Genomic DNA, 22,610 nt, shown 5'->3' with positions numbered 1-22,610 from the left:
GGGAGGGAAGGGGGGGGGAGTGAAGGACAGCTCCAAGTGCTTTTCCACCCAAGTCCTGCCCACGAAGGGCGGCCTTCTCAAAAAGGGCATTTTCACGGCCCCTGGGGATTTATTTAGCATGTGGTTAAAAAAAAAAAAGTTTTAAAAGCACATCGCAATAAAGGAGAAGCTTTGTAGCTCGTACTTGAGCTATGAGGGTCCTCGGTGCTGTTTTCTCGCAGATGTTTTCACGACCCAACTAGGGAACATCTTCAGTGCTAGAGGGAAGGTGTGTGTGTGTGTTTGCTCCCAGTTTATATTTTAGGGCAGTGGTGGTTCTCAACCTGTGGTCCGCAGACCCCTGGGGGGGGCTGGGATGTTCTCACAGGGGGTCCAGGAAGGCTTGAAAAAATGTTACGGTTTAAACCTTGAGTTAACTCTTGGGGGGTCTGTGGCCACAAAAGGTATTTAAAGGGGGCCCTTGGTGAAGAAAAGGTGGACTAGTGGCTTGCCCCGTCAGCGTTGCTGGGGGTGGTCTTGGAGGTTCTTGTTTACTGCTGGCTTGTTTGGCAGTTTCTTGATTGGGGTCTGATGTCAGTTTTGGAATTTATCTATCCTAGGCCAGGCCAAGTCCAAAAACGCTAAGGAGTTTCTAGAAGCCTCTCGACAAACTAGCCATCGACAGACACACAGACGTAAGCAACGTCTACTATACACTATGAAAAAGAGACAATCAGCTGGTCAAAAAGGCCAAAACGTCTCCCTGCCAGCAATTAAATGAGCAATAAATGAACTCAAAGATTAACGTCAGAGCCCCAGTCAAGAGGTAAACCCCAACCAAGGAACTGCCAAATAGGCTAATAATAAACAGTTCAAGCAAGCTCTAAGGCCTTAGAGCTCAAACAGCTCTAAGGCCACCCCAGGGGAAGCCCCCAGAGTATAAACGGAGGGCAAATCCCGTTCCTTACCAGCACGGATGAAGTTACCTAGTTTGGGTAACTTTTCTCTGCAAGGGAAGAACCTGAGATCTCAGCTTGGTCTCACTCTCAAAGGGAGTCCTGAGGCGGAATTTATCATTTTAAAGCTTCTAACTTCAAAGCCACTCGAAACAGGAGTCTTATAGGCCAGGGGTAGGCAACCTTGGCTCTTTTACGACTCATGGACTTCAACTCCCAGAATTCCTGAGCCAGCCATGCTGAGGGGAAAGGGAGAGGTTTCCAAGCTGAGCCAGCCTGGCTCAGGAATTCTGGGAGTTGAAGTCCACGAGTCATAAAGGGGCCAAAGTTTCCCCCATGCTGGCTGAGGAATTCTGGGAGTTGAAGTCCACGAGTCATAAAGGGGCCAAAGTTTCCCCCATGCTGGCTCAGGAATTCTGGGAGTTGAAGTCCACGAGTCATAAAGGGGCCATAGTTGCCCCATGCTGGCTGAGGAATTCTGGGAGTTGAAGTCCAGGAGTCATGAAGGGGCCATATTTCCCCCATGCTGGCTGAGGAATTCTGGGAGTTGAAGTCCAGGAGTCATGAAGGGGCCATAGTTCCCCCATGCTGGCTCAGGAATTCTGGGAGTTGAAGTCCGCGAGTCATAAAAGAGCCACGGTTGCCTATCCCTGGCACAGACCTTGAAAATCGTGAGGAGCCATTTTCCCCAAAGACTACTTGGGTGCTGCTTTCAAAGACAGACGGTCCTCAACTCACAACCATTCATTTAATGACCGGCTGAAGTTACAGCAGCGCTGAAAAAAAAAATGACTTATGCCAATTCACACCCTTACGACCGTTGCAGCATCCCCAGGGTCACGTGATCAAAATTCGGGTATCTGGCATGTACTTAGGACAGTTGCGCTGTCCTGGGGTCATGTGATCCCTATTTGTAAATCTTCCCAGCCGGCTTCCGAGAAGCAGAGTCAGTGGGGGAAGAAGCCAGAGTTGTTTTAACAATTGCCTGATTCACTTTAAAAAATTGCAGTGATTCATTTAACGACTGTGGCAAAAAAAGGTCACAAAATGGGCTGCCACTCACTTAAGCCCTGCCTTCCCAGGAATGGGAATGCTGGGCTCCACGGTGGCCTTTAACCAAGGGAACTGGTTTACAAGCAGAGCAAGAAATCATTTTAGCTGATTCAAAGCTGGACGTTTTTAAGACACTGGAGGTTTTTAAGAAGAGACTGGACAGCCACTGGTCTGAAATGGTATAGCGTTTGCTGCCTGAGCAGGGGGCTGGACTAGATGACCTCCAGGTTTCTTTCTGGGGATGAGAAGAAGGCCCTCATCCTATCTCAGGAATAGGTTTTTGGGCTGCATGCAAGGTTGAGACCGGGATCCAGAGGGTGCTATGCAATGGGACACTTGCCAGCTGTGTTTCTCAACCTTGGTAAGGGATGGACTTCAACTCCCAGAATTCCCCAGCCAGCATAGCTGTCTCTCCTTCCTTCCTTCCTTCCTTCCCTCCCTCCCTCCCTCCCTCCCTCCCTCCTTCCTTCCATTTGGACAACCATTTGTCTGAAATGGTATAGGATTTCCTGCCTGAGCAGGGGGTTGGACTAGATGACCTCCAAGGTCCCTTCCAACAACTACTACTACTACTACTACTACTACTACTACTACTACTACTACTACTACTTCTTCTTCTTCTTCTTCTTCTTCTTCTTCTTCTTCTTCTTCTTCTTCTTCTTCTTCTTCTTCTTCTTCTTCTTCTTCTTCTTCTTCTTCTTCTTCTTCTTCTTCTTCTTCTTCTTCTTCCTCCTCCTCCTCCTCCTCCTCCTCCTCCTCCTACTACTACTACTACTACTACTACTGAAAATAGTAAGGGGTGGACTTCAACTCCCAGAATTCCCCAGCCAGCATAGCTCTCTCTCCTTCCTTCCTTCCTTCCTTCCTTCCTTTTCCTTCCTTCCTTCCTTCCTTCCTTCCTTCCTTCCTTCCTTCCTTCCTTCTCTTTCCTTCCTTCCCTCCTTTCCATTTGGACAGCCATTTGTCTGAAATGGTTAGTGTTTCCTGCCTGAGCAGGGGTTTGTACTAGAAGACCTCCAAGGTCCTTTCCATCATCATCATTATCAATCATCATAAAGCTGCGGACGGCGGCCCAGAGCAGCCGAAGCGCCCGATGACTCACTGAGCGTTGGGGGTGTGCAGCAGGACGAAGACCGCCCACTCCCACAGCCCCTCCCTCTCCAGCTGGGCGGCGTAGCTGGCGTTCAGCACCCCCTGGCACTGCTCGGACAGGTGGGTGTAGTTCAAGGCACGGAGGGCTTCCCACAGGTGCCAGCTGAGGCGGTGGTCCAGGGGGTCGGCGGTGATGCTGCGAGGGTCGAGCAGCTGGTGCAAGTCGTAGCACCTGCAAAGGAACTCCAGGTCAACCCACCACCGGCTGCGCTGGGCACCACCCGGCCCCTCCAAGGGAGGGCCCAGAAGTCCCACTGTCCCCCTCCCAGACAGGAAATGTTATTTTTGGGAGACTGCCTCCTCCCTCCTTCCAAATCTGCAAAGAGCGGAGCTTCACTGGGCTGCTGAGCTATAATAAAGCGGGTGAGAATTAAGGAGAGCTGAACGCGGGATGAGAGACGCTTGGGGGTGGCGGTTAAGGCCCCCGACTAGAAATGGCGAGATTTATTCGAGCTTTAGGGCAGAGCTTTAGGCAACTACGGCCCCTTTACAACCAGTGGATTTCATGGCTGGCTCAGGAATTCTGGGAGTTGAAGTCCATTTCTAGTCTGGGGCCGTAACGGCTACTGTCAACGCTGGTAACGTCGGATGTTTTTGCATTGACAATAGATGGAAATGTAGCCATCTTTTCCCTTTCGCTTTTAGAGTTCTTTGATGCTGGGAGGGGGGATGTGGATGAGAGTCTAGCTCAGTGTTTCTCAACCTTGACAATTTTAAGGCATGTGGACTTCAACTCCCAGAATTCCACAGCCAGCATTGCTGGCTGTGGAATTCTGGGAGTTGAAGTCCACATGCCTTAAAATTGTCAAGGTTGAGAAACACTGGCTAGACATAACAACACTAAACCTAGTGTGAGAATCAAGGTTATTGAGCCCAGAGCTGATAAGGAATTGGTGAGCCGGAGAGCTTCAAGCTAATTGGGGAATGTGATTTATGACTGTTAATTGGAGGAGGGAATTGTGCTTTGATACTATGTGCCCCTTTGAACTCTGGTGCTGGAGAAGACTCCTGCGAGTCCCCTGGACTGCAAGGCGGATCCAACCGGTCAGTCCTGGAGGAGATCAACCCTGACTGCTCTTTAGAAGGCCAGATCTTGAAGTGGAAACTCAAGGACTTTGGCCACCTAAGGAGAAGGAAGGACTCCCTGGAGAAGAGCCTGATGCTGGGAAAGATGGACGGCAAGAGAAGAAGGGGACGACAGAGAAGGAGGTGGCTGGATGGAGTCACTGAAGCAGGAGGCGGGAGCTTCAATGGATTCCAGAAGATGGCAGAGGACAGGAAGGCCTGGAGGAACGTGGTCCATGGAGTGGCGATGGGTCGGACACGACTTCGCAACTAACAACAACAACTATATGCCCAGGGGAGGGGAATTCAGTTTTTGGCTTCGATTATGCAGTGCCGATATTATGCTACTCAAAATAAAGGTTCTTTACGGTAAACAATGCCTCGAAGTTCTTTGAAGAGTTTCATCTGTCGGAACCAGGACACGCTACATCCAAGCGTCTCTCGTTCCAAGTTCAGCTCTCCTTAATTCTCACCCAGTTTCATTGGCCGGGCATTCCCGTGAAGCTGGGTCTGGGTCAAACCGCTTCCAACGAGCTGGCCACAAACAAAGCGGGGACTAGTCCAGGCATGACCAGGAGTCAAAAATAATAAATAATTTCTAAATTGGGGACTACAGGAGAGCAAGGCGAGCAAGGGAGGGAGACGAGAGGGGAAAAAAGAGGGACCCCCCCCGTTGCTTTCTCTGTCCCATTGCCAGCGGTTAACGTATGCAAAAATCCACCCGGGGATGTGGGACTTCAGGCCTCTGGGGGGGGGGGGGAGAGGGGAGACCGAACGGGGGAACCTGCAGGAAATACCCAGGGTTCTGGGTCTGCCCCACAAAGCCCCAGGGGAGAAGAACAAAGAAGGTACCTGTCACTGTACAATTTCAGCAGGTGGAAACACACGTCTCGCAGCGGGCGCTGGGAGTTGTCGTTCTCCACCACGCAGCCGGAGTCTTCTAGGTAGGGGGGCAGCGGAGCGCAGGCGTACCTCTCTCCGTCTGGGGAGTCCTGGGGAACATCAAGCCGGTGGGGGGAAGGCGGTATCGTTGCAGACAGAGCGACTCCCATCCTCCAGGGGGGCTTCGAACAAGCCCCAAATTACGGGGCCTCCCCCCCACCCCCAGTGGGTACCCTAGANTATATATATATATATATATATATATATATATATATATATATATATATATATATATATATATATATATATATATATATATACATACACACACACACAGACACATACATACATACATACATCTCTCTCTCTATCTACAGAAAGTTTTTCAGACAGACGGTCTGATTGATTGCTTTGGCATTTTGACTGCTATACTGCAGTTCTACTTTTTTATAATCTCTTTTGCCTTGCAGCCCCCCAACTAAGCAGGCTCAAGTCGCTGCTGCGATACATTACAAATTCAGATTTCTTTTTGCTGACAAGAGTTAAAGATTTTAAGTGGGAGACTAGTATAGCTATTTCGGACTCATTTGTCCTCTTCAGCTAGACACACCCTTTATGGGATTCGAACCTGGGCAGTCTACATAAAAGGGGTGTGGCTAGCTGAAGAGGACAAATGAGTCCGAAATAGCTATACTAGTCTCCCACTTAAAATCTTTAACTCTTGTCAGCAAAAAGAAATCTGAATATATACATACACACACACACACATATACATACATACACACATATACATACACATATATATATACATATATACATACACACACATATATACACACACACATACACACACACATCTCTCTCCTCTCCACCTATTGTTATAACATCTATTCTCTCTCTCTCTTCCTCTATCATCTGTCTACCTTTTCCTCTAACTCTCTATTCCCTCTCCATCACCTATACATCTCTTTCTCTTTCTTATCTCCCTCTGTCTCTGTCTCTGTCTCTGACATTTTAAAACCACCCATCTCCCTCGCAGAGGGACCCTGGATGGTGTACAATAAAATGGTCACAAAACCTTGGAGGTATTCAAGCAGAGACAGGAGCAACGGATGGCAAGGGACGGGTTCTATTCCATTCCCATCATCCCCAGCTAGTGGCCGGGAATGATGGGAATCGGATGCCTCGCCCTTCTGGAGGGCATTAAGTGAGAGTCGTTCGGCCAAGCCCTTTTCCTGGCTCCGACGGCGGACTCCCGATTCAGACGGGGCCCCGGAAGTCTCGTCCCCAGTGGCTACCAACCTGGAAGGCAGCTTCGTACATGCTGAGGGCCTTGGAGAGGGGGGCTGTGGAAGGAAGGAGGAACCACAGGTGGATGCCCAGGGAGCGTTTCCAGTCCAGTTGGGAGCAGACGTTGATGGTCCTCTTCTCGGACAACTGCCACACCTGGGGCAGGAGAGAGCGGAGGCTGAGAAAGGGGCCACGGCCGCAGCGGCCCGGGAGGAAAGCCAGCGCCAGCCGCACAACTCACCGGCTTGCCAGCCAGGAGGCAGAAGATGCGCAGCCGCTCGTCCCGGATGAAGACGTCCGCTTGAAGCTGGTGCCAGTCGGCCAACTGCAGGGCCAGCAGCTCCCGGACCTCCTGGCTGCCCACCAGCTGGGAGAGCAGCAGAGACAGGCGGAGGTCCCCTGCAACGGGAGAGAGCCGTCGGCATCTCAGGCAGCCACCCTCGCCCCAGCAGCTTCTGCAGCAGCCCCAGGCCAGCCGGGTTTGGGGACGTCGCCGAGGAGGTGGGAGCCCTAAAGTGGCTGCTCTTTCTCTTACTTGGAGGTGACCTACTAGGTGAGGACCAGGGAAGAGGGGAGCCTGTCCTGCAGGAAAACCGGCATACCTGTACCTGGATATCCCAAATGTGCTTTCCGAAAGGCAGCTGGGCTTTCTTGTTTTTTCCTTGAAAACATTTTGCTTCTCATCCAAGAAGCTTCTTTAGTTCTGGAGAAGTTCTGAAGGTTCTTGGATGAGAAGTGAAACGTTTTGCCTTTTGGAAAAAAAAGCACCTTTGGGAAAACCATGACCTGGAGGACGGAGAATCTCCACGGACACTTTACCTGCATAATGCTGCATGCAATCCCCCCTCAGGTAAACCACCGAGGAAGTGTCTCACCCCAATGCAATTGGACACCACCACCCCAGGCCAGCAGAAAGGGCCTGCTGCGGACCGCGTCCGTCAAGGAACTCCAGCTGGCTCCCACCCTCTGGACTACCTCACCCCTTTGGGGTGAGAGGTGCCCCTGCCCTCTTGGGTCATCCACAGGGGCCTTGAAACCTGGCAGGCCCTACTTTGGAGGTGGTTAGTGGGTTAGGAAGAAGACCCCACCTCCGCCCGTAGTATGCTGGGTTTAATTTATTTAATCTCCATTTATTTTAACGCTGATTGCACAGCCTGCCAGGTGTTCAGAGCGGACTTGGCATTTTGTCTGCCTGCCGAGTCCTTCCCAAGGACCCGAGATAGGCAGATGGGGATGTTTGATGGTGTTAGAAGTCTCGGCCCAGGATGTAAGCTCTTCCGTGTAAAGCTGTCTTTTGCAACTGACCGATGTATAATAATAATAATAATAATAATAATAATAATAATAATAATAATAATAATAATAATAATAATAATAATAATAATAAGAAGAAGAAGAAGAAGAAGAAGAAGAAGAAGAAGAAGAAGAAGAAGAAGAAGAAGAAGAAGAAGAAGAAGAAGAAGAAGAAGAAGAAGTTGGAAGGGACCTTGGAGGTCATCTAGTCCAACCCCCTGCTCAGGCAGGAAACCTTACACCATTTCAGAAAAATGGCTGTCCAGTCTCTTCTTTAAAAACTTCCAGTGTTGGAGCATTCACCGCTTCTGGAGGCGGGTGGTTCCACTGGTTAATTGTTCTAACTGTCAGGAAATTTATCCTTAGTTCTAGGTTGTTCTAGTTTCCATCCATTGTACGTGGTTTTTATAAAGCAAGTAAGTAATGAAATTGATACGCCATGCGGTCAAGCAACAGCCCCCTCTGAGTGGCTTACAGAGTCAGCCTATTTGCCCCCAACAATCTGGGTCCTCATTTTACCGACCTCGGAAGGACGGGAGGCCGAGTCAGCCTTGATCCGGTCGGGATCGAACTCCTGGCAGTGGGCTGAGTTAGCCCGTCAGGCTGCCTTCTAACCACTGCACCAACACGGCTCATAAATATAAACTGAATAAATTAAAATGTAATAAATTAAATGTGTCCTCTTGTTGTTCCTCTAAGCAATGAGAGAGGTGGGCTTGGGGGAGGGAGGGAGGGTCTTTTCTGGGGAAGGGGGAAGCAGAGCAGGGGGAGTGGGTTGCAAAGGGCTTCCCATCAGAGGCTACATTTTCTTCCTAGAAGCCTTGCAGATGTTGGACGATTAAAAGGCATATCCATTAGCCCAGGCCAGGGGTAGGCAACCTCGGCTCTTTTATGACTCGTGGACTTCAACTCCCAGAATTCCTGAGTCAGCACAGCTGACTCAGGAATTCTGGGAGTTGAAGTCCACGAGTCATAAAAGAGCCGAGGTTGCCTGCCCCTGGCCCAGACACTCAGAAACTAGATCCCGTGATCAAGAACCGGGGAGACCCGCAAGCCCGCTTAGTTTATCCATTTTGTTTATCGTACGCAGCCCGTTCTCACTACAGGCGACGACTCTAGGCTGCTTGCAGACACTGAAGGAAAGGCATTACGAAACAAGAAACAGCAGACTTAGATTTAAAAATTCAACTAAAATAAAACTAAGCAGGACGGGGGAGGGAAGGAGCAAGGTGGGCACGCCCAGGCAGGAGCGTTCTCTATCCCATCAGCCACCTCCAACGCAACCCCCCTCCCCAAAAAGTTCGGCCTTCTCGGGGAGGCATTTAAAATGCCGCGTGGCAGGGAGGGAGGCTCCGTGGGAAGTCCCCGCTGGGACTTGGGAGCCATTTGCCAAGTATTTCCCCCCCCCCTACCCACCCACCCCGGGCGGTCCAGGGCGCTGGGGTCTTCTTACCCGACTGCTGCGCCAAGCGGCAGGCCTGGCCGATCTGCTTCCCGGTGAGGTAGCTGAAGACGGCCTCGGCGGGGCTGTCATTCTGGCTGAGCGAGACCTCCTCCTGGATCCGCTCGGCCGCCGCCCGGGACAGCCAGCGGGAGAAAGCCCTACGGCGCTCCAGCAGCAGCTCGTAGTCGCCGGGCTCCTCCAGGCGCACCTCCAGCTCCTGCAGGCGGCCCCAGAGCGCCTCGCACAGGCGCCAGACCAGCGCCCAGGCCCTCGCCACGCCGCCTGCGGAAAGAGTGGCGGTCAGCCTCGGCCTGGGGCGTCTCTTTGAAGCCTGCCCCCCCAGGGGCTCTACAGCTCGTTTAGTGACCATTCCAAGTTACAAAAACGGCACTGAAATAAGTCACTTATGACTGTTTTTCACACTTACAACCGTGATCAGAATTTGGACACTTGGCAACCGGTTCCTATTTATGACGGCCGCAGCGTCTCGGGGGAACGGGGCCACGCGATCCCCTTTGGTGACCTTCTGAGTAGCAAAGTCAACGGAGAAAGCCAGATTCACTTAACAACGGTGTGGCTCACTTATCAACTGCCCTGATTCATTTAACAACGGTGGCAAGAACTATATGTCTATATGAGTACTAATATTATTGTAAAATGTTGGAAGATGTATGGAACCAGTGACGTCATATCTATGTCCAATGTGTTTTTAATTTTGTATTATTAATAAAAAATTTTAAAAAAAGAAACAATGGTGGCAAGGAAGGGTCGTGGAATGGGGGAAAACTGACTCAACAGCTGCCTTGCTTAACTGTGGAAAATTTAAGAGCGCAATTGTAGTCGTAAGCCGAGGACTCCCCAGATGTCCCTCTGCTCCTCACTGCCAGCTGGATCCAGCAGGCTGAAATAACTGCTGGCTGAGAGATGACCACAACCCAGCTGTCCATCTAGGAGGGGGAAGGAAGGTGACCTTGACCGCCAGCTCCGGGGCCAGGATGAGGAAGGGGTCCTGGATGTCCAGGCTAACCTTCAGAAGCCGCTCAGGCGGGACCCCTGCCAGGCTGAGGCCAGCCAAGCTAGGTGGACCAGACCAGGCAATCAATGCCATGGGAGCCTAAAAACGACTTTTATTGAGATTGGCTCAGAACAAGATCTCCATCTTCTTGTCCCTCCTGTGAATTAGGGAGGTGCCTTTCTCAGCCACTTCTGGTCGTTATCTGGAAATTCTGGACTTCAACGATACTCTAGCCCAGGGGTAGGCAACCTTGGCTCTTTTATGACTCGTGGACTTCAACTCCCAGAATTCCTGAGCCAGCATGGGGGAACTATATGGGCCCTTCATGTATTCCTGGACTTCAACTCCCAGAATTCCTGAGCCAGCACGGGGGAACTATGGCTCCTTCATGACTCGTGGACTTCAACTCCCAGAATTCCTGAGCCAGCATGGCTCAGCTTGGAAACCCCTCCCTTTCCCCTCAGCATGGCTGGCTCAGGAATTCTGGGAGTTGAAGTCCACCAGTCATAAAAGAGCCAAGGTGGCCTACCCCTGCTCTAGCCTGTTTTGCCTGGGCCGCAGAGCCGGCCTATCTCCGTCAAGGTCATCTTTGCTTTCTACAGCAGCGGTCCCCAACCCCCAGGCCGCAGGCCGGTCCTGGGCTGTGGCCCGTTGGGAACCAGGCCACACAAGCAGCAGGCGAGCGCGTGAAGCTACATTTGTACAAGCGGTGGGCACGTGCACGAAACCATCCTTTCTGCCTCCCTTCTCCCTCCGCTGCCAGTCCCCAGAGCTGGAAAAGTTGAGGAGCTCTATTCTACAGGACCCGGAAGAGCATCCTGTTGACCTTCTGTAGGAAAGAAGGAAGCAAAGACTTCCCTGATCCCTGACCTCTTGGCAGATGGCCCTTGTTCCCAGGGTCCAAGCCAGACAGGAGACCCAGCGCCCTCCTTTTGCCTTGCTCCTTCCCGCCCGCAGCTCTTGGGAGGGGAAGAGTCCTCCCACCGCCCCATCCCCTTCTTCACAAGCCCCTCACCTTCCTGTTCTTCGGGGTCTTCACACGCCTCCGAGGCCCAGGCGGCATAGTCATGGATGGCTGCCACGCCGGGGTTGGGGGCCAGCAAGGGGCAGGGGTCATCCAGGTGGACGGTGCTGTGCTTCAGCTTGATCTCTAACGGGAGGAGGTAGACGCCGAGGTTGTTCCCGTCGGCCGACTTGCCTTCCAAGGTCAGCTTCTCCAGGTGGACCTTGAAGGGGGACTCGGAGACCCTGTGAAGGTCATCAGGAAGACAGAAAGGGGGAGGGGGGGATCAAGGGCTGCCCATTCCAACTTTCCCTGCTGCAGAGAATTGGGGGGGGGGCTGAGGGACAAAACTCTGTAGGCCCAGGAGGAAACGGAACGGCCCAAAATGGACTGGAAAATGGGCGGAAGAGGACACCAGCTCGAGGTGAGCCCCCAGAGGGTCCCTACTGGGTATACTGGCTGGGGAGGGGCTTTCCCACACAACCCTCCCCTCCCAAGATTACAGAGGAAGGACTTACGGCTTTGGCGCCATGGGGGACGGCAAGAATCCGTACTCTGCGGGCTCCCCGTGATCCTCCGGCTGGCTCAGGGGGCCCAGCCGGTCCCCACTGTGGACCAAGATCCAGTTGGGCCCCCAGCCGACGCGGAAGGAGCGTCCCATGAAGAGGGCCATGTCCTTCAGCAGCCGCCCTTTCCCGTAGGCGACGGAGTTCTTCAGGGGCACCAGGCCTGCCTGCCTGCGGACCCCCACCGTTCTCAGGGGCACTTCGGGAGCCGAGCGGGGCACGAGGAAGGCGGAGGCCAGGGGGGACAGGGCGGGCCAAGGCGGGGCGGGCAAAGCCCCACCCAGCGAGGAAGTCCTGGGACTGCGGCCGTCCTGGAGGGAGGCGTTTGGGAGCAGAAAAGAGCCGGTGGAGAGCCTGGACTGCAGCAGTCGGCTACCTGCAGACAGGGAGGAAAGCCTGCATTGAGGAAGCCAAAGGTGGGCCTTAAGGAACAGGAGCAGCCCCAGGGGATCACGGCCGCTGCCTCTTCCGAACGGGCGCCAGGCACAAGGAAGCGGAGCGACACCATCAGCTGACCAGAGTCGCCGCTTCGTTGCAGCTTGCCGGCTTACAAGAACCTCGCCAGACCGACTGCCTTCTCTTGGGAACTGTCAGAAAAAAGGGGTAGGGGGATTCTGGGGGAGGCCGGGACTGGGTGGCTTCCTGCTGTGCAAGGTCTCTAAGTGAGCCAGCCTCTTCACGCCTGCCCACGTTCTTAACGGGAGGCGAACGAAGGCGAATCTGCCTGTCCTGCGATAATGTTGGAGGAGCAATCTGGGTCGGCCACCAGGACGAGAGGTTTCATCTTCCGAGCTTCTGGACTCCTGCTGGAGCCCCCCATCCTCGGGGAGCTTCTCTCTGGCAGAAGGTCTCTCTAGCACAGTGTTTCTCAACCTTGACAATTTTAAGGCATGTGGACTTCAACTCTCAGAATTCCACAGCCAGCAATGCTGGCTGTGGAATTCTGGGAGTTGAAGTCCACATGCCTTAAAATTGTCAAGGTTGAGAAACACTGCTCTAGCACATGTTCTGCCTGAGCAGAGGGGGGGGTAACTATGGCCCCTTCATGACTCGTGGACTTCAACTCCCAGAATTCCTGAGCCAGCATGGGGGAACTATGGCCCCTTCATGACTGGTGGACTTCAACTCCCAGAATTCCTGAGCCAGCGTGGCTCAGCTTGGAAACCTCTCCCTTTCCCCTCAGCATGGCTGGCTCAGGAATTCTGGGAGTTGAAGTCCACGAGTCTTAAAATTGCCAAGTTTGAAGACCCCTGAGCTATACTTACAGGAGCTACCTGGGGACCAGCCCATGATGACAGTAATCTTTGCTTAACCAGCCCACGGTCAGCCAACGTCCGATGTTACACAGGTGTTAAACGCGGGGCACTTATGCCTGGTCTTTATATTGTGGCCACTGCAGGCATCCTGCATTCGCTGGATCACCATCTGGGCACTTTGGACACTGGCCCACCACGATGAGTTCGCAGTGTCCCCTGGCCATGTGACTGCCCTCTGCGACCTTCACCGCCAGCTTCCGACAGCCAACCTCAAGAGGGAAGCGGGCAGCGGGTGGGAAATGGCGACACCAACAGCAAATTGGAAGTGCCAGATCTGCAATCGCCAAGCAGCCAACTGGCCACGTGATGTCCTGCTTTACGACCAACATTTCAGTCCCAATTAGTGTCCTTAAGTGAGGACGGCCCAGTACAGAATGGCCTCCAAAGCACCTGCAAAGGCACAGTGACGTTGCTGTTACCTGCTGAGCTCGATGGGGGGCTGGCCGTACCTGGGGGGCGGCCCTTCCATCCTCGTGATGAGGAGGAGATGGGGAGTCTCGGAGAGCAGATCTCCTGCGAAGGCTCCTTTTCTGCAGCCTGCTTGCCAAACTGGCGCTCCGCCATCCAGTCCAGCTCTTCCTCATCCGCCAGCAAAGAAGCCTTCATGATCTGCAAAGGAGACCCAGAACATATGAGGAACGGTTGCTGGAATTGGGCATGTCTAGTTTAACGAAGAGAAGGACAAGGGGGGACAGGATAGCAGCCTTCCAATATCTCAGGGGCTGCCCCAAAGAAGAGGGAGTCAAGCTATTCTCCAAAGCGCCTGAAGGCAGGACAAGAAGCAACAGGTGGAAACTAATCAAGGAGAGAAGCAACCTAGAACTAAGGAGAAACTTCCTGACAGTGAGAACAATTAACCAGTGGAACCACCTGCCTCCAGAAGCGATGAATGCTCCAACACTGGAAGTTTTTAAGAAGAGACTGGACAGCCATTTGTCCGAAATGGTGTAGGATTCCTGCCTGAGCAGGGGGTTGGACTAGATCAGTGATGGCGAACCTTTTAGAGACCGAGTGCCCAAACTGCAACCCAAAACCCACTTATCTATTGCCGGGTGCCAGGTGGGCGTGGCCCACTAGGTGGGCGTGGCTGTGGTGGCAGACTGGGTGGGTGTGGCCAAGGTGGGCATGGTCACCTCGATGTTGTTCGTGGGGAGGGACGCCTGTGGGGTCTGAGCAGGTTGGGGGAGATCTGGGGGGTCTCTGGCAGGTGGGGCGGTGGGGAGGAGGCTCGTCCTGCAGGGTGTGGCGAGGCAAGACGAGGCAGGGCGGGGATGCCATTGTCACAGGGCAAGGCGAGGCAGGGGCGGCTGCTGCCTGACACCATCGGCCCCCGCACACAGAGGCCAGCGAGCACATGGGGACCGACAGTGTCCGTCAGCAGCCACATCCTGCCGGCCCCTCGACCGGCGCACTCTGGGGCTCCGCAGCCCATCGCCAGCAGTTCAGAGGAGCCGGATAGCCGACAGCTGAGGAGGCGATGCAGTGGGTCGTGCCTGGGAAAAGGAGAGCATGCGAGGCCTGGAGGGATGGGATCGGGGGGGAGGGAAACCAGCCATGCTTGGATACATCCGGCCACGTGGGACCTCGGCGAGTTAGCGGGCGGCTGGTTGAAGAGGGACGGTTGCCATCTCCGGGGCATGGCGCGTGTGCCCACAGAGAGGGCTCTGAGTGCCGCCTCTGACAAGCATGCCATAGGTTCGCCACCACTGGTATACGGTTTCCTGCCTGAGCAGGAGGTTGGACTAGATGACCTCCAAGGTCCCTTCCAACATTATTATTATTATTATTATTATTATTATTATTATTATTATTATTATTATTATTATTATAGGTACCTCGGGGGTAATAATAATAATAATAATAATAGTAATAATAATAATAATAATAATAATAATAATGATGATGATTATGATGATGATAATGATGATGATGTTGGAAGGGACCTTGGAGGTCATCTAGTCCAACCCCCTGCTCAGGCAGGAAACCCTACACCATTTCAGACAAATGACTGCGCAGTCTCTTCTTAAAAACCTCCAGTGTTGGAGCATTCACCGCTTCTGGAGGCAGGTGGTTCCACTGGTTAATTGTTCTCCCCGTCAGGAAGATATGATATTGTTGCCATTACGGAAACATGGTGGGATGAAACCCACAAATGGAACACACAGCTAGAGGGATTTAAATTATTCAAAAGAAACGGACCAAATAAAAGAGGAGGTGCTCTCTCTATAAGAAATAACTACTTCTCTACAGAAATAGAGCACAACAATGATGAAAACTGTCCAATCCCCTTTGTACTACCCCAGAGAAATGGCTGTCCAGTCTTTTCTGGAAAGCCTCCAGTGCGATGGAGGTAAGGCCAAAGCAAAAGGTTCTGAACGTGCTTTTCTTGGGTAAAGAAAGAAATACGAAAAACCTGCTGAATATATTTAAATCTATTTACGGGACCTGCTGCAGGGGTTTCCAAGGCAGAGGGACGGGAGCAACCGAAGGCCGCCTCGCCAGGGGGACGTGGAGGAGGAGAAAGAGCACGCCGAAGGAGGTGGGGAGAAGGGGGGACATAAACACCCGCTTAGCCCTGAAGCTCCAGACTGGCCCACCTGGAGGCCGTTTCGGTAGGGACAAGACCCCGGCTCGGACCCCCGTCAGAGCACCGAACAGCTCGAAGAAGAAGCAGTGCAAGGCCAGGAGACGTGCAGAGACCCACTTTCACGTTCTTTGCGTATGAACGTAACGTGCGAAACAGCTTAACTGGGCGACCCACATCTGAAGCAAAACCAGCCCTCCGTCCGACACTCTTAGCAACACGGCTGCGGTTCTTCCTCAGAGGCCTCAGGGGCAGCCCCGGATTCCACAAGCAAACCACATTTTACTTTTTTTTAGCCTCAAATACCAGACGATCCTTAAGGCACCCTTGTTCAGCAACTGTGGCTGACAATGGAACATTTGGGGGTGCAGAAAGGACACTGGATACAGGGAGTCCTCGACTTACAACCACAACTGAGCCCAACATTTTCTGTTGCTAAGCGAGACGCTTGTTAAGTGGGTTTTGCCCCATTTCATGAACTTTTCTGCCACGCTTGGTAAGTGAATTGTTACAGTTGTTAAGATAGCAATGTATTTGCTAAGTGAACCCAGATTCCCCATGGGCTTTGCTTGTCAGAAGCAAAGCCGAAGCAAAAAGGGAAACGGACCTCCTACCCCCTCCGTCAAAAGGGGGCTTCCTATAGGACAGTGGTTCTCAACCTTTTTAATGCCGTGACCCCAACTGGTCGTAAGTCGAGGACTAAACCGGTCGCAAGTCGAGGACTAAACCGGTCGTAAGTCGAGGACTACCCAACCGGTCGTAAGTCGAGGACTTTCCCTGCCCGGGAGCGCCACACATGCGTGGTTCCGCCCCCTGCGCCGGCCGAGGCGTAGCTGGCAAGCGGCAGAGACGGAGCAGGCCGACCACCAGCTGGCCCAGCCCAAGGGAGGTAAGGCACCCGCCGGAAAAGGGGGAAAAAATGGCGGACAAAAAAAATGGCGGACAGCCTTGCTTGGCGACCCCCATGAAATGGTTGATCGACCCCAAATGGGGTCCCGACCCACAGGTTGAGAACCACTGCTATAGGAAATCGAGGTCGTTTGGGGGGGCAGAGTTTGGGGGGCCCTGGAGGAGAGCTCACCTGCAGCGTGTGAGGGTTGATGTCCAGGGAGGAGGCAATGTGGGTCGAGGCCGGCACCGGCTCCTGTTCTTCCACCAGGGTCTCTTCCGCCATAGCGTCCTGCAGCAGCTCTTGGGTGACGTCTGCCATGTCGCTGTCGAATTCGACAACCTTCCCCAGATGGTCGGCCTCCGGGCTCTGCGAGGGTCAAGGGGTGAGGTAACCTTTGTGGTCGCTTTTTCTGCGAACACACTGGCACACGCTCAACAGGAAATCTGCATGCCCCCTCTCAAACGAAAATAGGTATGCATCTATGAGCCATGGTGGCGCAGTGGTTAGAAGGCAGCTGTCATGGTTCCGACAGATGAAACTCGAGGCATTGTTTACCTTAAAGAATCTTTATTTTGAGTAGCATAACATCGGCACTGCATAATCGAAACCAAAAACTGGAGTCCCCTCCCCTGAGCACATAGTATCAAAGCACAATTCCCTCCTCCAATTAACAGTCATAAATCACATTCCCCAATTAGCTTGAAGCGCAGGCTTCCTCTCCAGTTCTCCAGCCCCACAATTCCTTATCAGCTCTGGTTACAATAACCTTGATTCTCACCCTAGGTCTAGTGTTGTTGTTATGTCTAGCTGGACTCTCGTTCACATCCCCCCCCCCTCCCAGCATCATCTAACTCTAAAAGCAAAAGGGAAAAGATGGCTACATTTCCATCTGTTGTCAATGCAAAAACATCCGATGTTAGCAGCGTTGACAGCAGTATTGCAGGCTAATTCTACCCACTGCCAGCAGTTCGAGTCTCACCGGCTCAAGGTTGACTCAGCCTTCTGTCCTTCCGAGGTCGGTGAAATGAGGACCGATTGTTGGGGGATCTGTAAACTGCTTATAGAGGGCTGTAAAGCACTATGAAGTGGTATGTAAGTCTAAGTGCTATTGCTACATATACACACATATACATACCCATACATACACACACGTATACATGTGCTGTATATATGCACACGCATATATATATACATACACGTACACACACACACACACAAAAAAACATATTAATCACTGTCCATTATGAATACATAGCAGAAAAAAGAGTCTTCAGAGTTTACAAGATTGATACTATATGGTACAAAGGTATTACAGGACCTGGATGTTCTGCTTCAGAGACCACAAAGCCCTTTCCACGAAGGTAACAAAGAACGTTGGGCATGAAGAGGGTGTGTAGCGTTCCAGACAATACAGCGAAGCCCGGTCAAGCACAGGCCACATCCTGGATGGAAGGAAGGGAACTTCCAACCATCTTTTCTGCCCTCCTCACCCTTCTTTGGACAGACTTCCTGTCCTTCCAAACCAGACAGGGATCCAGGATTAGCAGCCCTGGGCTCTCTGGGAGGTCCACATGGTGCCCAGGCACCCTGTCCAGTTCTAGATTGAGCCAAGGACCCCAACCTATGGACCCACTGAGCTGGCAAAGGCTCCCTTTCTCTATGCCCAGAAACAGTGTCGTGGTGCAAGGCCACCAGATACAGGGTTGTGCTGCTACCATGTTTTAATAGAAGAGAATGTGTGTAATTCAGGATTAAATTGTCTGGTCCTCGTGTGGTGCTCTCTGAGCTATTTTCTTGCGGACGTTTCATGACCCAGCCAGGGAACATCATCAGTGCTAGAAGGGAGGGAAGCTTGCTCCCTGTTTACATACAAGTGGCTTGCCCCACTCACTTCCAGCACTGATGACGTTCCGTGGTCGGGTCACGAAACGTCTCCAAGGAAACAATCCAGCTCAGAGAGCGCCAAGGACCCCATGCCATAAGGTCACTCTCAGCTCTGCCTGGTTCAGTTTGGCGCCTCACAGGCATCCTGCCATCGAAAGAAGAAGGGGGAGGAAGGATGAAAGGGCAATAAAGCTTTGTGTGTACATGATAGGACATCGGGGGGGGTGGGTGACAGGCGAGAAGGACCACAGCAGCCAGATCCTGTTTGTACCAGCGTCCCGTGGCCAGGCATCCTGAGAAATATACGGATTACACACACACACGCACCAAACACCTCAGAGTTCTCAACACATCTTGGCGAGCTCCAGTTGGCTGGAAACGGGCTGGTCATGGTGGGGAGGGATGGCCCGGAGGCATCCTTATTTTTGTATCCAGCGAGCACGGTAATTTCAGAGCTGGCTTGACTTTACTGCAACCAACATCCCTAGTAAAAGAACCCTTTGCTTCAACCAGACGGGAGTCGAAGGCGTTTCTCTCCTAAGGGATGGGATGGGGGCAGGTCTGACAGTCCCCGTCATCCATCTGAATTTCAAGGTCCTGTTCCAGGCGAGGAGAGTGTGGAAAAGGGGACGAATTTATCCAAATAGTGCATCTGCTGCACCTTTTACGGAAGTTGCTGGGTGTGGCGGTCAATTTCACTGTCTCGCCTCCAGTTCTCTGGGGTGGGGCTGGGAACCCCAGCAAATGCCCCTTGAGGTGCAAGGGGGGGGGGAATGGCAGGACATTCCCCAGAGGACCCCTTTCCAACTTGTTCGTGTTGGCATCCTTTGCCCTCTGCAGGACTTATTTTAAGAGGGCACTTATTGTTTCCCTACCTTGGGAGGAGGTGCCAGCTTCCCAGGTGCAGCCATCTGGTGAGACATCGGCTGGCCCGGCAGGGGCAGCTGAGCAGTTTTTAATTTCTTGGCCTCCACTTTGGCCAGGTTGTCCTCCTCTTCCTCATCGGAATCCTGCAGGCCGTACTTTGAGAAGTGGGCCACCTGGACGGAGAAAAGAGTCGCATTTTACACACCAGGAGAGGGTTAGTTCCAAGGGAACACAATGCCCTGCCCATTATTTCCTGCTCACTGTCATCACCCTCTGAAGATGCTCCAACAGCAAGCAGCAATATGGGCTCTTATTACCCTTTTCATCACCCTTATCACAGCACCCACGTTAACCTATCTGGGTAGGGAAACGTTGGCAGGAAAACCCCCAAGGTCAGAGAGCACCACGGGCCCCTACTGGCCTCCTCCTCCACCTCTTCGCAAACCCCTCTCTCTCTCTTCAGGCACCCCAAAATGCACGTTGGGGCGCTCCTTCTGCCTGTTCCTTATGATTTCTCAAAAGAACGGGGACCCCGACCGCCCCAGGGCCCGGGCTCTCGGTCTGCCTGGCGGAAGAGGAGGTTACCTTGAACACCCATGAACCGGTTTCGGGGCGGTACTCCTTGAACTGGGCTCCCTGTTTCCGAGAGACGGCTTCCAGCCGGCCTTCGTAGTTCATCTCCGCCAGCCGCTCTGGGCTCTTGATCAAGCAGCGCGAGGTCTTGTCCGTGGGCCAAACCCCGTCTAAGGTGACTTCGGCTCTCCTGCTCGAAAGAGGAAGTTGGAGGGTTGAAATGAAGACATCTAAGAGGTGTGTGTGTGTGTGTGTGTGTGTGTGTGTGTAGAGCAGTGCAGCATGCTGGGGTTAACACACATATAAGGATAAAAGGCATCCATTGCTCCCATCTATCCATCTCGAGCATGGTTAGCGGATTAAGAGAAGGCTTCACCTCCATTCCATTGTGCAGGTTGTCCTCAAAATTATGACAACTGACCCAAAATGTACGTTGCTAAGCATAAGTGAGTTTTGCCCCATTTTATGACCTTCCTTGCCGCAGTCGTTAAGCGAATCACTGCAATTGTTGCGTTAGGAACACGGCTGTTAAGTCAGTCTGGCTTCCCCCCTTTGACTCTGTTGATCAGAAGGTCGCAAAAGGGGATCACATGCCCTCCCCCGGGACACTGTGTGACTGTCATATATATACAAGTCAAGCTTGAATTTTGATCAGGTGACCCTGGGGATGCAGCAATGGTCATAAGTGTGAGAAATGGGCATTGGTTACTTTTCTCAGTGCTGTTGTAACCCTGGATGGTCACTAAGCGGATTGTTGTAAGATGAGGAGTATGTGCGTATTGCTTCCTTCATTAGCTATCTGATCATCTTAATATTAAATTGTTTTAAGTCTTTTATATCGTCATTTTTATCTTGCTGTGAGCCGCCCAGAGTCGCGAGATGGCGAGATGGGCAGATGTCAATGTGATAAAGGGGACGAATGAATAAAAGGGTCCCGGGCTTCACCTGTTCAGGCCCTCCCCGATGGGGGGCTTCAGTTCGTCATCCGGGTAGACGATGACCTCTTTCCTGCGGATGTGCACGATCTCGTCCAGGTTCAGGCTGGTCAGACTGACCTCGCCCTCGAAGTAGATGGAGCCGTAGCCTGAGTAGGAGAGACGGTCCCGCCGTTAACCGGCCACCCTGGGGCCCTGTGGGAAGCCACTCCACAAGCACTGGGGGGAGGGGAGGGGGAGACCCACAAAATGCAGGGGAAGGGCAGGCAGAGCTGGGCAGGTGGAGTGACATGTGTCTCACCCATTTACAATCGCTGTATTGCCAAGCCGGGCCCTCCCCCCCCCCCATCCAGCCTGTGAATTGTTAGAACAATTAACCAGTGGAACCACCTGCCTCCGGAAGTGGTGAATGCTCCAACACTGGAAGTTTTTAAGAAGATACTGGACAGCCCTTTGTCTGAAATGGCGTAGGGCAGCGGTGGTGAACCTATGGCACGGGTGCCAGAGGCGGCACTCAGAGCCCTTCCTGTGGGCACGCGCGCCGTCGCCCCCGTCCTAGGCCTTCAGCTGGGTTTTATAAAACCTTTTCGCTTTAGGCCTCCGCCGCCGTGTGCAAAAAAAAAAAAGGTTCAATCAATGAGTCAATTTCAACTTCTCGCAGGAAAAAAAAAGATCTTGCAAAGTTAGAATTGATTGATTGAACTTTTTAGTCCCACCCAGTCTGCCGTTACCACTGTAGCCACGCCCACCCAATGGGCCACACCCACCCGGCACCCGACGATGCGTAAGTGGGTTTTGGGTTGCAGTTTGGGCACTCGGTCTCTAAAAGGTTCGCCATCACTGGTGTAGGGTTTCCTGCCTGAGCAGGGGGTTGGACTAGATGACCTTCAAGGTCCCTTCCAACTTAATAATAATAATAATAATAATAATAATAATAATAATAATAATAATAATAATAATAATAATAATAATAATATTCCCCTGACCCATACCTAGCACCTATTTGTGCCAGCAGATTTAAATAAATGCAAAGGAGATTTATTCAGCCTGACGAATGGTCCGGATTCTTCCACCTGGCACCCAAATGTCAGCCATAGGTTGGCTCTACAGGCACCCAAAAGGTCTTGCCTAGGAAAACAGCTTTTTTTTGGGGGGGGGGGGAGATTGTGGATTTCTTAAGGGTGCCATTTCCCCCCCCTCATGATTCCCCTCCTTTATTCCAGGGAAGAATCAGTGGGCTTCAGACTTTAAGAGATTACCAATTCCAGGGGGAGATGTGAAAAAACTCGCATCAACCTTGAAATGCAAACTGTCAACTGTCCAATACAGGCAGTCCTTGAGTTATGACCACAATTGAGCCCAAAATTCCTGTCGCTAAGTGAGGCAGTTGTTAAATGAGTTTTGCCCCATTTTACGGCCTTTCTGGCCACGGATGATAAGGGAATCCCTGCAGTTGTTAAGTTAGCAACAAATTCCCCATTGATTTTGCTTGTCAGAAGGTCGCAAAAGGGGATCACGTGACCCCTGGGACACACTGTGACGGTCGTAAGTATGAACCAGTCTTAGCCGGGAGTCTCAGCCAGAGCAACAGGTGAGCTGACAAATGGGAGCTGGCAGAAGCTGGTCCCGCCCGCTCACCTTTACGGCCAATAGTGAAGTCGGTCACGAAGCATTCTCCTTGGTCATCGGTCATCTTGGCCAACTCCTCCAGGGAGGGAATGGTGTAGTAGCCCACTCGTGTCAAGACAATTCCTGGAAAAATAAAAATCTGAGCGAGGGTCCTTCCCCCCAAAGCCACACACAGCAATGGGGTCTCTGAGTACATTAACCAAGCACGGAACGTGCCTGTAAGGCAGAGATG

At 52.3% G+C, this 22,610-nt stretch overlaps 1 protein-coding gene across 1 annotated transcript in view; it reads right to left on the bottom strand.

Annotated features, from left to right (window-relative positions):
* Nucleotides 1–19,234: 19,234 nt before the first annotated feature.
* NUP98 (nucleoporin 98) overlaps nt 19,235–22,610 on the bottom strand; it is a 35,283-nt gene continuing 31,907 nt past the window's right edge. Inside the window, exons 16-19 of the mRNA XM_015827793.1 lie at nt 22,388–22,501; nt 20,760–20,898; nt 19,827–20,004; nt 19,235–19,414 (exon numbers count right to left, since the gene is read on the bottom strand). Of these exons, the coding sequence (XP_015683279.1) occupies nt 19,235–19,414; nt 19,827–20,004; nt 20,760–20,898; nt 22,388–22,501 (611 nt within the window). The remainder of the gene's footprint in view (nt 19,415–19,826; nt 20,005–20,759; nt 20,899–22,387; nt 22,502–22,610) is intronic.

Source organism: Protobothrops mucrosquamatus, unplaced genomic scaffold (assembly GCF_001527695.2).
Source record: "Protobothrops mucrosquamatus isolate PMUCROS unplaced genomic scaffold, P.Mucros_1.0 scaffold3953, whole genome shotgun sequence".
Classification (NCBI taxonomy): domain Eukaryota; kingdom Metazoa; phylum Chordata; class Lepidosauria; order Squamata; family Viperidae; genus Protobothrops; species Protobothrops mucrosquamatus.
This window is presented reverse-complemented; position numbering and strand designations above follow the sequence as displayed.